Source organism: Manis pentadactyla, chromosome 4 (genome assembly GCF_030020395.1).
Source record: "Manis pentadactyla isolate mManPen7 chromosome 4, mManPen7.hap1, whole genome shotgun sequence".
NCBI lineage: Eukaryota > Metazoa > Chordata > Mammalia > Pholidota > Manidae > Manis > Manis pentadactyla.
The window spans coordinates 62336895-62351656 of NC_080022.1; the positions used below are offsets into that span (position 1 = coordinate 62336895).

The window sequence follows — 14762 nt, forward strand, 5'->3', positions numbered from 1 at the left end:
AAGAGCAGTCTGACATTTTCATAATTCAGTGTGACACTGATCAGTAAGTCAAAGCACGATTTTAAAGTCACTTAGTCCACCCCCATAACAATTTAACCTTTTTTTACTTTCTCATTAAGGCAACAAGTCACATATTAGAACCCTGATGTTAAAAGGACTCCGTCCATCTCGACTGACAAGAAATGGATTTACAGCCCTGCACTTGGCAGTTTACAAGGTACATTTTTGTTCTGCTAAATACTGTATTGGATGATGTATAATTTTAGGTTTCTTCTTCATCTTTAGCTTTTGGCAAATTGTTAATCATGGAAAGTAGTCAGAGTGACCACAGAGCATTATATTACTAGGTGCACTTCCTTCTCTTTTGAGCAGGTATCATCTCTATACTCTTTTTAATGCTTTACATGTTTAGCTCATTTAATTCTCACAAGGACTCAGTAGGTGAGCTAGTGGTTTGCCGGGGTTTATGAACTGGCAGTTTGGTTTCTTCGCCTGAGTGCCAAGCTACCTCCGTGCAGAAGAGGATGAGGTTTCATCTAGGGATACAAGAAGCATATTGAAGCTGCCTCCTTTTCTGCATGTTTTCCTTAGTAAATATTTCCAGAGTTCCTTTTAGCTTCCTTCTTTTATTTTCTCTACTTCTGCTTCAGTAGTTTCCTTACATTGGTCCCTGGTTTCAACCTAACTCAGTACCTTATCAGAAAGTAAAAATATAAAAGAGGATTGAAAAAACTGGGATTCTCAGTGTTGAAATAGATCCTTGAGATTGCCATAATTAATTAATAATCTATTTATAATTTATATAATATGTAAATAAGTTTATGTACTACATATAATATGTAATATAATATGTAAGTTCATGTTACTTATAAATCATATTAATAAATTATGTAATTTATATGATATATAAGTAATAAATAAATTGTTCATTCTCTAATCATAACAAGTTACTACTTATTACAAGACAAACATCAAACTAGATTTTATATGCATTATTTATTTAGCCATTAAAATAACTTAGTGTGATGCATGTTACAGTTTATTTTAGAGAAAAGGTAACTTGAAGATTAAAGTTAGATATTTAATAAATGTTAAAAAAATGATTAGAATCAAGTTGGCTCATATTTCCAGATTCACATTGCTTTACTGCCTATTTCATTCTTTCTCAATTTCATGTGCATCTATAACAGGATTTTTTTTTTTGAGAAGGCATCTCTCATATTTATTGATCAAATGGTTGTTAACAGCAATAAAATTCTGTATAGGGGACTCAATGCACAATAATTAATCAACCCCAAGCCTAATTCTCAACAGTCTCCAATCTTCTGAAGCATAACAAACAAGTTCTTCCATGGTGAACAAGTTCTTACATAGTGAATCAGTTCTTACATGGTGAACAGTGCAAGGGCAGTCAAAGCCATAGTAATCAAGACAATTTGGTACTGGCACAAGAACAGAGCCACAGACCAGTGGAACAGATTAGAGACTCCAGACATTAACCCAAACATATATGGTCAATTAATATTCGATAAAGGAGCCATGGACATACAATGGGGAAATGACAGTCTCTTCAACAGATGGTGCTGGCAAAACTGGACAGCTACATGTAAGAGAATGAAACTGGATCACTGTCTAACCCCATACACAAAAGTAAATTAGAAATGGATGAAAGCCTTGAATGTAAGTCATGAAACCATAAAACTCTTAGAAAAAAACATAGGCAAAAATCTCTTAGACATAAACATGAGTGACCTCTTCTTGAACATATCTCTCCAGGCAAGGGAAACAAAAGCAAAAATGAACAAGTGCGACTATATCAAGCTGAAAAGCTTCTGTACAGCAAAGGACACCATCAATAGAACAAAAAGGTTCCCTACAGTATGGGAGAATATATTCGTAAATGACAGATCTGATAAAGGCTTGACATCCAAAATATATAAAGAGCTCACGCACCTCAACAAAGAGAAAGCAAATAATCCAATTAAAAAATGGGCAGAGGAACTGAACAGACAGTTCTCCAAAAAAGAAATTCAGATGGCCAACAGACACATGAAAAGATTCTCCACATCGCTAGTTATCAGAGAAATGTAAATTAAAACCACAATGAGATATCACCTCACACCAGTAAGGATGGCTGCCATCCAAAAGACAAACAACAACAAATGTTGGCGAGGTTGTGGAGAAAGGGGAACCCTCCTACACTGCTGGTGGGAATATAACAGGATTTTATTTCAGTTTTGTATATGTAAATGTGGGGACGAGAGGGGACAGCTATTTGCTCATATCAGGATCACTTTGCACTGCATTCCTTCCCTAACCTTTAAAGAGTCTATCACAGTGGGGGAAGAGAGCCATTTTTCCCACAATTCAGATTCACATATTCCTGCGATTCATAGTGCAGACACTCTGATGATCATCCTTTTTCATGCCCAGTCACTGCCTAGTCAATTTTTCTGATTCCTTCTGGGAGAAATTGTCAGTTAAGTGCTAAATTGTCTTTAATACCTGCTAGTCATCCTGTGAAACTTGAATAGAGATGAGTTCAGGTGTAAGAAACAATGTCTGGTGCTGGTTTTTCTGCTGCATGGTAAGAGGTGAAGTAGAAGAGCTCCAAGGGGTAAGAATCCGGTGATGTGAAGTGAGGGCAGTATGTGAGACCATGAACTCTGAATCTGTCTGGGAGATTCTTTCTATATGCATTTTCTCACACTTTGCATGATACAACCACATACAAGGGGTCTGAATGATTTAATGCTATAGTCTTTATGGAACATATTTCTTCCACCTCTGTTTATCAAAACTAAATTTCCATTTTTTGAATTCCCTTTGTTCTATTTCTTCTGTTTTCTTATACTTCATGGAAAATATATGGACTATAACTTTTTTGTAGCAGGTTTATACACATTTAGAATCTTAGAATACAAGATAGGCAAAAAGTCTGAAAAGGTCATAGAGTTGATGATTACTTATTTCTTAACAAAAGTAAAAACAAATTATATTTACCATTTCACTTGAAAAACAGGAATGACCTAAAGTAGCTATACTATCCTCATATTAAATCTATTTCTAATTATCCCTTCCCTGAACTACTATGCTAAGTATCTAATTCATTTTGGGTACCAGTTCCCTTCCCCCACATTATAATAATGTAATAATTATTTATTTTAATATTATTTCAAACAAAAAAATTGCCAAAATATTACAAGAAACTCCTAAATATGCTTTATTCAAATTTACTAATTGTTTACATTTTGTCCCATTTATTTCTATTAACATTTTTTTCTGAACCATTTGAAAATAAACAATATGCCCTATTGCTACTAAATACCTTTTATGTCCTGAGAAAAAGGAAATTCACTTACATAATCACAATTATCAAAATCAGAAAATTTATCATTGATATACTATTATCTAATCTATAGTTGAAATTCAAATTTGATCAGTTGTTCCAAAGGTGTCATTTATAGCTGTTAATTTTTTCCTTGTATAGGATTCAACCCAGATCCTACATTTTTAGTTTTCTTGTTTCTGTAATCTCCTTTAATCTGAAGGAGTTATTCTGCTTTCCCTTGCCTTTCTTGATCTCTTTTTTAATTGAACTGTAGTTGATATACAATATTATATCAGTTTCAAGTATACTACACAGTGATTTGAAAGTAATCTACATTATTAAATGCTCACCCCAAGAAGTATAGTTACTGTCAACACAGAACTATTGGCTGTGTTCTCTAAGCCCAACTTTCATCCCCATGGCTAATTTATATTTGATTGAGATTTTGTACCTCTTAATTGCCTTCTTGATCTTAATATTTTTGATGCATACAGTTATTAATATATATATTTCTTTGGATTTAATATATATATATATTTCTTTGGATTTTTGTAAATATTGCAATTGAACCTTACTTTGTTCTTAATACTCACAAAATAAATAGTGTGATTTTCATGTCTTTTTATTTGCCACACCAGCAGATTCTTCATTTTGTTTTGTTTTGTTTTTTAGCTTCCACAAATAAGTGAAATCATATGGGATTTGTCTTTCTCTGCCTGGCTTATTTCACTTAGTAGCACAATACCCTCTAAGTTCATCCATATTGTCACAAATGGCAGGATTTTCTTTTTTTATGGCTGAATAATACTCTATTATATAGATGAAGCTCTTCTTCTTTATCCATTCATCCATTGATGGACACTTTGATTGCTTCCATATCTTGAATATTATAAATAAACATTGGGGTGCATATATCTCTTCAAATTATGGATTTTGTTTTCTTTGGGTAAATTTGTAGAAGTGGAATGACTGGGTCGTATTCTTATTTTTAGTTTTTTGAAGGGCCTACATACTGCCTTCAGTTACAAATCCTGGCATGCTGGGCCTGCCTCAGAGCTGGATAATTTTTTATAAACCAGGCATATCTGCTTTCATTAGTAAGAATGGAGTAAATGTTTATTTTTTTAATGTTGTATGGATGGTTAGCCTCATACTTTTTTTTTGCTTTGTTTTGTTTTTTTAGAAGGATTAAATTTGTTGAGGTATAATTTATACACAATAAAATTCACAATTTTAAGTGTACAATTTGATGATTTTTGAAAATGTGTATCATTATATGCTATTATCACAATCATGACAAAGGACTTTTCTCTCATACACAAAAGTTCCCTCATACCTTTTGCAGTTAACTCTCTTCCATCTCACCTCTGAAAACCACTGATATGTCACTATTATTTTCCCCTTTCTAGAGTTTTATATAAATGTAATCCATTCAGTATGTTTTCTTTTATATATAGTTTCTCCCACTTACCATAATGCTATTCTTGTGTGTTCAGTAATTCCTTTCTTTCATTGTAGTTGTATTCCCTTATACGGATATACCACAATTTGTTTAAGCATTACCTGTTGATAGATGCAGGAGTTTTCAAATCTTGACAGTTATAAAGCTGCTATTAACATTCATGTACAAATCTCTATTTGAACATATGCTTTTATTTCTCTTGGGCAACACCTAGGAGTGAAATTGCTGGGTCATATCATAAATGCATGTTTAATTTCATAAGAAGATGCCAAACTCTTTATCAACTTGCTATATCATTTTCTTTTTTTAAATGGAAATATTGTTTATATATTATATTGGCTTCATATGAACAACTTGGTGATTCATCAATTATATTCATTACTAAATGCTCACCAAACCGTCTATATAATTTCCCATTCTCATTAGCAATGTATGAGAATTCTAGTTGCTCCACATCCTTGCCAATGTTTGGTATGATCAATATTTTTTATTTTAGCTATTCTATTGGATGTGTGTCAGTATTCCATTATGATCAATTTTCATTTCCCTAATGACTAATGAAGTTGAATAGATTTTCATGTGCTTATTTGTCACCAAATTTTTTATGTAGTTTGTTCAAATCATTTTTTTCATATTAAAATTTAGTTTTCTTGAATTGTAGGAGATCTTTATATATTTTGCATATGGGCCATTTGTTGGATATATATTTTGCAAACATTTTCCCTAGCCAGTGGCTTGCCATTTCATTTTCTTTACAGTGTCATTTAAAGAGTAAAAGTTTTATGCATTATTTTTTAACTGATGACTCTAGTTATTATATTATGGATCCACAACATGTCATAGGCACTGTCTATTAATATTGGGCCTACTTCACTTTAAATGTGAGAACCTTCCAATAGTATAGCTTCACTTTATTTTCATCATTTATATTATTGTTGCCATGTACATTATATCTATACATGTTATAAACTCCAATATAGTATTAGAATTTTTGAGTTAAACACCCATGTCTTTAAAAAAAGATGAGAGAAAATATCTTTGGTTCTCAGCATATTGGTTATAATAATCTAGGCATGATTTTTCCCTGTATAATGCTTTTTGTAGTTCAATGACCATCTTAAATCTATAAGTTTATGTTTTCATCAAATTCAGAAATGTTGACCATTATTTTTTTTAATAAATGTTATATTGTTTGATAATTTTCCACAGGTTACCACGTCTCTGTTCATTTTCTATCTTCTCTGTTTCCAAAACTTGGTTATTTCTGTTTGTTTGAATTAAAGTTCAAAGACCATTTATTTGCCATCTCCCATCTCAGGCTAATCTACTAAGAATTATTCATTTTAGATGTTGAATTTTTCATTTGTACAATTTCCATTTAATGTTAAAATGTAATTCCATTTTCTCTGCTATTATTCATCTGTTCCTTTATTTGTCAATATTTTTCTTTAAATACTTGAACCTATCATTAATTACTACTTTAAATGCCTTATCTGTTGTTTCTAACATCTGGATTACTCCAGGTTTTGTTTCTATTCAAAGTTTTTTCTCTTCACTACTTATTCTTATTGCATGTTAGACATCATAATTATTTGTTACAGAAAATCATCATGTCACCCTTCCTTTAAAGTGTGTTGAGTTTGTTTTGTTTTGGAGAGGCAGTTATATTTTCAGTGATTCATTTTATCTACTCAATCTTTTTTTTATTTTTTTGGTATTGTGGGTCTCTTTGAGTTTGAACTTAGTCTAATGGCATAACTCTTACTCTAGGATGTATTCTTTATTCTTGAATACCTTTCTTACTCCTAAGGCATGGATTTTTGGTAACACACCTGAATGTTCAAGCTACTCAGTAAAGCCTCTCCACTCTGGCTGGCTGGAACTCCCAATCTCCTAGTGCTGTATGTCCTTTAGTGTCATTACCATTCACCTTTCAGCCATAAATAAGGTGATCTCAACATCCTACATATCCTTTCTATGCTGCTATGCAGCCCAACCCAAGAACCTATAGTGAATCTCCATGAGACGTTTTCAGTCTTCTTTCTGTGCATCTTCTTCTTCTACTCAGTTACCCTGCTTCACTAATTACAGCCATGTTATTAAACCCAGAAATCTGATCTCTATTTTCAACTCATAAGATTGCCTTTCCACCTTCTCTTCTGTGACAAACGTACCTCAGTCAGAAAGCCAGGGCAATCATGGAATATTGTGGAAGCTTACTTTTATCTTTTCCTTCTTCTAAAGATTACAGTTTTTTCATGTTCTGCAATGCCTGAGAACAGTTTTTGCATATATTTTGTTCCACTTTATAGATTTAACTTGTCAGCAAGGAAATCCTTAGTTATCCTGTCATGTCCCCATGTATTTTTAAATTGCTGCCATAATGATCTGTATAAAATACAAATCAATGATGTCAAAATTCCATTTAAAACTTTCCATTGTCACCCCTTGCCTGTATAATGAAATTCAAACCCTAAATAAGAGATTCATGATCCCTTTCACAGTTTTTCTGGAATCACTTTGTGGACTCTTTTCCTATAGTCTCTACCCTCCTAACGCTAATGATTTTCAAATTTAATATGCATAATAATTATATGGTAACTACATGTTTAAAATGGATACTCTCTTCCCTATCCATTTCACCCAAACCTAATTTGGCATATCCAGGGTATTCTGGCATTCTAGATTTTTAATGAATAGTCTAGGCAATTTCAGTGTAAGGAGTCCAAGGCTACATGTTGAGGATCATTGTTCAAATCTTACAAGAAAAATCTGGTCAAAATATCAGCAGCATCTGCCTCAAGTGAGAGATTTTTAGGAATTCAGAATCTCACCTACTATTTTCTTTTTTCCAGAAAATCACCTACCCCTCCCCTACTCAACCAGAATGTACCTGTTTTTGTTGTTAAATTCCAGCTGACAGGTTTTCAGGCTAAGTTTGAAAAACACTGTTGTAGATTACTCCCTTCTTTAGCATTTTCATACTTTAGTGTTTTTATTCTTGTTATGTCTGCTTAAATACCTTTATATTTCTTTTTCTGAAAGGAAATTATTACTTATTTAAAAGCAAGATAAATTGAGCCTCCTTGTGTTCTTGAACTGCTAAGCAGATTTTGCTGTATTCTTCTTCAGGTTTCAATTACAGATTCATATTCTTTTTTATTATAGCACTTATTTATTTGGATAATTCATATGTTGGTCTTTGAACTTTGAGCATTAGGAGTAAGTTTTTTCTTTAATTCATCAGTGTGTAGGACCTGTAAAAAGTCCTGGAAATACTCTTGAGAAATTAATGAGGACCCAAACGTTAGCACAAACAATACTTGATATTAATAAAGACTGTCAGCTTAGAGGTTGTGCTACTTGCATTCATGTATCAGTTCTGAGACTTACTAACTATGCATCTTTAGGTAAATTACTCCGTCTCTCTGAAATGGAGCAAGAAGAATTACCTATTTCATTGGGTGTTTGACAGTTTTAAAAAAGATAAAACTAAATGCAGTACTAGCCAAATATCTAGCATGTGGTAAGTGTACAATAAGTTAACTATTATATTTCAACTCTTATTTCAACAAACATTTATTGGAGACCTAATATGTCAGCCATTTTATCTAGAAAAACAAAAAGGAATGGACCATGTCTTCCAGATTTTTACATTCTAAATAGGTAAGATTATGTAATTCTGGCAACATCAAAAAAGCGAAGTGTGTACCTAGACCAATGGACTCCAAACATTTTTAAACATGTGCTATATAAAATTAGCACCCCAAAATGCATGTATTTGTCCTTAATTATAATCATGAACAAAAATCATCAATAAATTGCTTAAGGCAAGATATACTTTTTTGCAAACAGTTAAAATTTGTTGATATAAATCTGTATTTCAAATATTCTTTTTATAATAACAAAATATTTTGAGAAATTTATTTTCAAATATGATTGTCATTAATTTTACCTGGATATTTGGCTTATACAAAGCTCAGATTAGTAGCAGTGAAGATGCCAGCTCCACCATTTTCCTTTCTACTTTGGACATTAGTACTATATAGTTGGTCTGTGGTTCCTCACAACAAACTTTTAAAAATAACCTGCCAATTTTTTAGGGGTCAATTTAGTTAAAATTAGATATTAAAATCTACATATCCACTAAATTTGGCTTACATAAACTAAAATGCATCCTCATGTACTAAACACTAAAAAAAGAATGAGGGGCAACTGTTGACTTCTCTCTATTTGGAATTCCAAGTATTTATTTAGTGTATTCTGGGTAGTGTATGCAATATATTACTAGCTGATATATGAAGAGACCACTAGTACAAATTTTCATGTTAAATATTAGGGAAATTTTTCTTTCTATGGAGATAAATAGAAGTAGAACTTCTAATATTTTCTTCTTACAACCTAATGAATTTTCTTGCAAGATTCCTGTCATATTGCATTCCAATTTGGGGCATACTTCTTTAGATTGTATCTAAATTGTACTTCTAAAATGAAACAGAAGACTTTGGGGAAAAAAATAAGGTTTATATAGTTTCAAAGTTCTTTAATTAGAATGCTAATAGACTAAAGCTTATTAGGCCATTTAATTTAACCTCATACATACCTCTCCAATACATGGACTTGATGAATGAAAAGTAGCATTTGATTAGTCTAGCATTTCATATGATAAAAGATGTTGAATAAATTTACTCCGCACTAAAAGTTTCTAGCCAAACCTAACTCTAGTCATTCATAAGAAGTTATTTCATATATTTCTTACAAAGAAGAAAGGCATGGAAGGAGGTAAAAATTAAATTCAAACCTATGTCTGTCTGGCTTACTATACCTAGGTTCTTATTGGTGCAAAACCATGCCTATCAGAAAACTCAGTGTTTTCTGTTTGTGGTGATTCATAGCCTGAAAATGACTATATCGTTTTTAGCAATTTTTTTTTCCTTAGCATATGTATTTGATTGCAAAGTTGAGATTTTTTTCCAACTCTCCTAAAATCCAGGATCAAGCATATGTTTCTTAGTTCCTGAATTCTCTGCTTATTTAGATAAACATTTCTTTGCTTTGACACTGCTGACATTTTAAATTGATGCTTCCTTGTTGAGGGGGACTATCCTGTGCATTATAAGATGTTTGGCAGCATTCCTGGCTTCTGTTCTCTGGATACTCATTGCCACTTCTCCCCTCCCCAGCTGTGACACCAAAAATGTCTGCAGACATTGCCCTTCGGGAACAAACTGCCTCCAGTTGAGAACCACTAATTTAGAAGACAGAGTTAATTATATATTTTTTAAATCCAAGCTTCTCCTTTCTTTGAACAAATAAACTTTTCTGATTAAAGATTGTGTTTTCATTAAACGAGAATTAGTTAATAAGAAATTCTTTGGAAAAAAAAATTATCAAAAGTAAAAAAAAAATACCTCCCTTTTTGCATGCTTAATTAAGTCTTCCAGTTAACTGCAACTTTTAAACACTGTTTAATACTTGATCTTACTTCAAGGAGCTAGAGAACATTCATACCCACAAATTAAAGGCATTGTTAAAATGGAATTTTTTATACTCATGATTCTTTTTAGTAACTGTGGGGTAAATGGAGGTTTTCACCCAGAATTTCTGCCTGACTTTCATAGTGGTGGGTAGATAAGGGCCTATTTGTTTATCAGTGGGCCACAGCAAGGTCAAGGCCAGGTCAAGGGGTGAGAGGAAACGTCCATTCTCTCCTCCCCTCAGTTCCTGGTATGTAATTGGTCTGGTGCCTGCCAGTCACCAGGGACCTGCCCACGGAGCTCCTCTGGAAGGGGTGGGTGGTAGGGAGGGACTGGTGGCTGCCCCAGCAGGGGTGGAGGGAGGAGGCACTGGCTAGGGGAGCCGAGGGAGAGGTGCAGAAAGTGCTTAGCGAGGGGAGGGACTAAGTGGTGAGCAATAAAACGGTTTCTCCCAACCAGCCCTTCCCCTTGTCTTCCTGGATTCATTCATTCCCTTATCTTTCCCTTGGTGTCATGGATTCATAGTCAACTGGCCCTGGATGGGGACCCCAACCCTTCCTCCCAGAGTCACAGTAACCAAATCTCATAATCTCTTTGTAAATTAACATGTTCTCAATGAAAAGTTAATAGGATACTAACTGAAGACTTTAATTTATTCTTCAATTCTAACATTACACAGAACTACTTCCTGGAGAACCTTCCCTGACTCTTCACAAATCTGGATTAGGTACCTCTTCAGTATAATCTCTTAGCACCCCATACTTACTTTATCATTCTGTGCATAATTCTGTATTTCATTGCTTGGTCACTTATCTACGTCTTCTTCTAGCTTAGGGGCCACCATCTCACATGCCATAGAAATGAGGCAGGTAACTTAAATTAATGAAGAAATTAGATAATATGGCAAGATTAAATGGGAACTAATACTTAGACTCAATATTTTTAGAATACAAGAAGGGGTGGAGATTGGCAAGTTAAGAGAATTCACACTCCATGTAAAGGGATCAGCAGTCAATATTCAGTTAACTAATCATTGCCATGTCAGAATGTAAGCCCAGTATTGCCCCAAATTTCAGAAAATCAGAAATTATGTGAAATTTCCTGATATTTGAATTCCAGAAATTAATTCATATTAGTGTAAATATTCTACAGGCCAAATCATATACATGTTTTCCTTTGTGGCCTGTTTTTAATCTCTGATAAGGATTATCAGTGCACTGAGGCAGGGACTCAATCTACATTGTTTACCATCTGCTTCTGAACACTTAGAACAATTCCAGGTGTATATTCTTCAGTGAATATGTGTTGCATAAGTAAGTGAATGAAGTTATAATTCTAAAAGGACTAGAAAGAAGAAAAGTACTTCAGAGGAGGAAGAATCATGTTGACTTTGGACAAAAAATTGTCCGATTTTGCCTATTACAATTGAAAATTAAGAAATTATCAGTCATTTATTTAAGGGATATTTAGTGAATTGGTGGGAATAGAAACTATAGTAGTGGACTGAAAATAAAAAGATTTAGGAAAATGAAGGCAGTGAATATTGATTGCTCTTTCAAAAGGCAAAATATTAGGCAGTGGCAGGATCACAGAAAGAATTCCACAACAGTGTTTTTCAATCTTTTAAAAATCTTGCCTCTTTGGATAAACATAAAACTTCACAGTCTGTTTAAATGTTTTCTTTTCAGTTTTGAAGTAAATATAAGTGAAAACAAATTAATCATGATACTCAATTTCTTTTATCCAAGAGCATGTATTTGCATTCTTCCAAACTCCCAGAGATTGATTAGTCCCTCCCTGTTTAATCATCACTATATTATTGAATGAGAGGACAATTATATTCAAAAGCCAATTGGAAGCAGCCCATAGAAAGGGTTTATGGAAAACTGGAAAATTAAGAAGGGTCAACAGTGGTAATGAGAAAAAAAAAAAAGGTTAAAAGCAAGTTTGGAGACATTCCCCTGGAAAGAGTACAGGTACTCAATCCAGAAAATGTGTTGCTTCTCTTTTTTCTTTCTTTTTTTCAAAATTTCTAGCAAAGTTAAGTATTTCCATCACAGTGAAACCTTTCATAATTGATATATTTTGTGAAGATAAATTCAGAATTATTTCAACAAGCGGCATGTAGGTGTGAACCTTCATGAGCAGTTATTTTTACACTGATTAATGGATCCTTTCACTGGAGATGTCTATGACGCATGAGGCAGCCCTAGTCCATTAAACTTTAATGTCTGGAATGAAATATATTTCATACTGAATCCCTGCATAGTATCTTGTCCTAGAAGAAACTTTAATATTCTTTGAAGACTACAAAACTTTTTTTGAAAAAAATTTTAGATAAGCATAATTAAAATATATATTTATATATCTATTTTTACACACAGAAACTTACTCTTCTTTCTAAACCAAATTCAGCTATGCCTTGGAGCATTATGTGACACTTCAAGGAGCATAAGAATATTAGAATTGGTTAGGATAGTACAGAAAACAATTGAGCTCAAAGTTGAAATCTTCTTTGAAGAAATGGAAGTATTTCATGCTTAACATCTTTGGGGAAAGACTGAGAAATAAGGTGAATATTCTCATATAGTTAGGTCATCTTGAAAATATATTTTTAATGTAAATGTTTAACTTACACTTGTAAGGATCTTGAGTTTACAAATATTTGCACAGATATTACACCATTTTATCTTTGTTACAATCCTACAAGATAGATCCTTTTTCTACAGATGAGGAGCACATGGTCAGGGCTCAAACATGAAAGGAAAAAAACTGGGTGTCTAACGGTACTTGGGGATGAAGGACCACATGTCATATCGAGAAAAGCATAAGAATCAAAGTCAGAAGGCTTAAGTTCAAACCCCAGTTTAGCTACAATTTAAGTCTAACTTAAAGAAACATATTTTATGATAAAATATTCCAGTTGAGTTCTTGCAAAGCAGACTCTGAAAGGGATTTTGGAGTGCAAGAGATTTATGTGGAAGTGACACCTTGGAAAAGAAAAGGAAAGTAGGATTGGTCAGGGGCACCTGTCAGACCACAGGGCAGATGCAAAATTTCTAACAGCACAGTGGGAAGTTCCAGAGCAAAACTGCCCATCAGAAGAGTATCATACTGAGTGGAAATGGGTAGGCCCTTTACCACTACCTGTCTCAGTCACTGACTGGGAGCCGTCTTGAAAAAACAATGACCTCAGCTTTAATGCTGCAGTGCATCCTGAAAGAGCTAGCTGAGGGAGGCTGCCAGCTAGCCACACTTCTGGCACACTTTTCTTGAAGGGTGATCTGAGTGGCACATCTCTACATCTCCACACATGACCCCCATGCACATGATTTTTATATTAAATGAGAAAGGTAGATTGCCTACCTCTATATGTAGTAGGAGCTCAATTGTGTACATAATTGATAATAAAAAATATGTGTCAAGCATTGTACTAAGTGTATTATTATTTGAATTAATCCTCACAACAACTCTATGAGAGTAATACTATTATCATCTCCATTTTACAGATTAAAGAAAAAAGGTCCAACAGATTGAGAAATGTGTCCCAAATGTAGACAGTGGCCATCAGTAGGCTTTATTACTCTAGTCTAGCTTCAGTTTCTGTAATCAGAAGGAACTAAATTTTTAGATATTAAAGAAAAGCCCAGTTTAATTATTATTCTTGAATAAAATTGGCAAAGAAAAACCTTGTTAATATGTTTATTTCTTTCTTTTTTTTTAATTTTGGTATAATTAATCTATAATTACATGAGGAACATTATGTTTACTAGACTCCCCCCATCTCCAAGTACCCCCTACAAACCCCATTACAGTCACTGTCCATCAGCATAGTAAAATGCAGTAGAATCACTGCTTGTCTTCTCTGTGTTGCACAGCCCTCACCATGCCCCCGCACACACTATACATGCTAATCATAATGCTCCCTTTCTTTTCGCCCCCTCTTATCCCTCCCTTCCCACCCTTCCTCCCCAGTCCCTTTCCCTTTGGTAACCGTTAGTCCATTCTTGGGTTCTGTGTTACTGCTGTTGTTTTGTTCCTTCAATTTTTTCTTTGTTCTTATACTCCACAAATGAGTGAAATCATTTGGTATTTGTCCTTCTCTGCCTGGCTTATTTCACTGAGCATAATACCTCTAGCTCTATCCATGCTGTTGCAAATGTTAGGATTTCTTTTTTACTTATGGCTGAATAATATTCCGTTGTGTATATGTACCACATCTTCTTTATCCATTCATCTACTGATGGACACTTATGTGGCTTCCATTTCTTGGCTATTGTAAATAGTGTTGTTATAAACACAGGGGTGCATATGTCTTTTTCAAACTGGGCTGCTGCATTCTTAGGGTAAATTCCTAGAAGTGGAATTCCTGGGTCAAACGGTATTTCTATTTTTAGTTTTTTGAGGAACTTCCATACCACTTTCTACAAAGGTTGAACTAGTTTATGTTCTCACCAGCAGTGTAGGAGGGTTCCCCTCAACCTCGCCAACA

General features: G+C 33.7%; 1 protein-coding gene across 2 annotated transcripts in view; it reads left to right on the forward strand.

The window, feature by feature from the left end:
• Positions 1–14762, forward strand: part of TNNI3K (TNNI3 interacting kinase) — a 336780-nt gene that overhangs the window by 12273 nt on the left and 309745 nt on the right. For both annotated transcript variants that reach the window (XM_036890223.2, XM_036890222.2), the window contains exon 4: positions 120–217. In XM_036890223.2, the coding sequence (XP_036746118.2) occupies positions 120–217 (98 nt within the window). The remainder of the gene's footprint in view (positions 1–119; positions 218–14762) is intronic.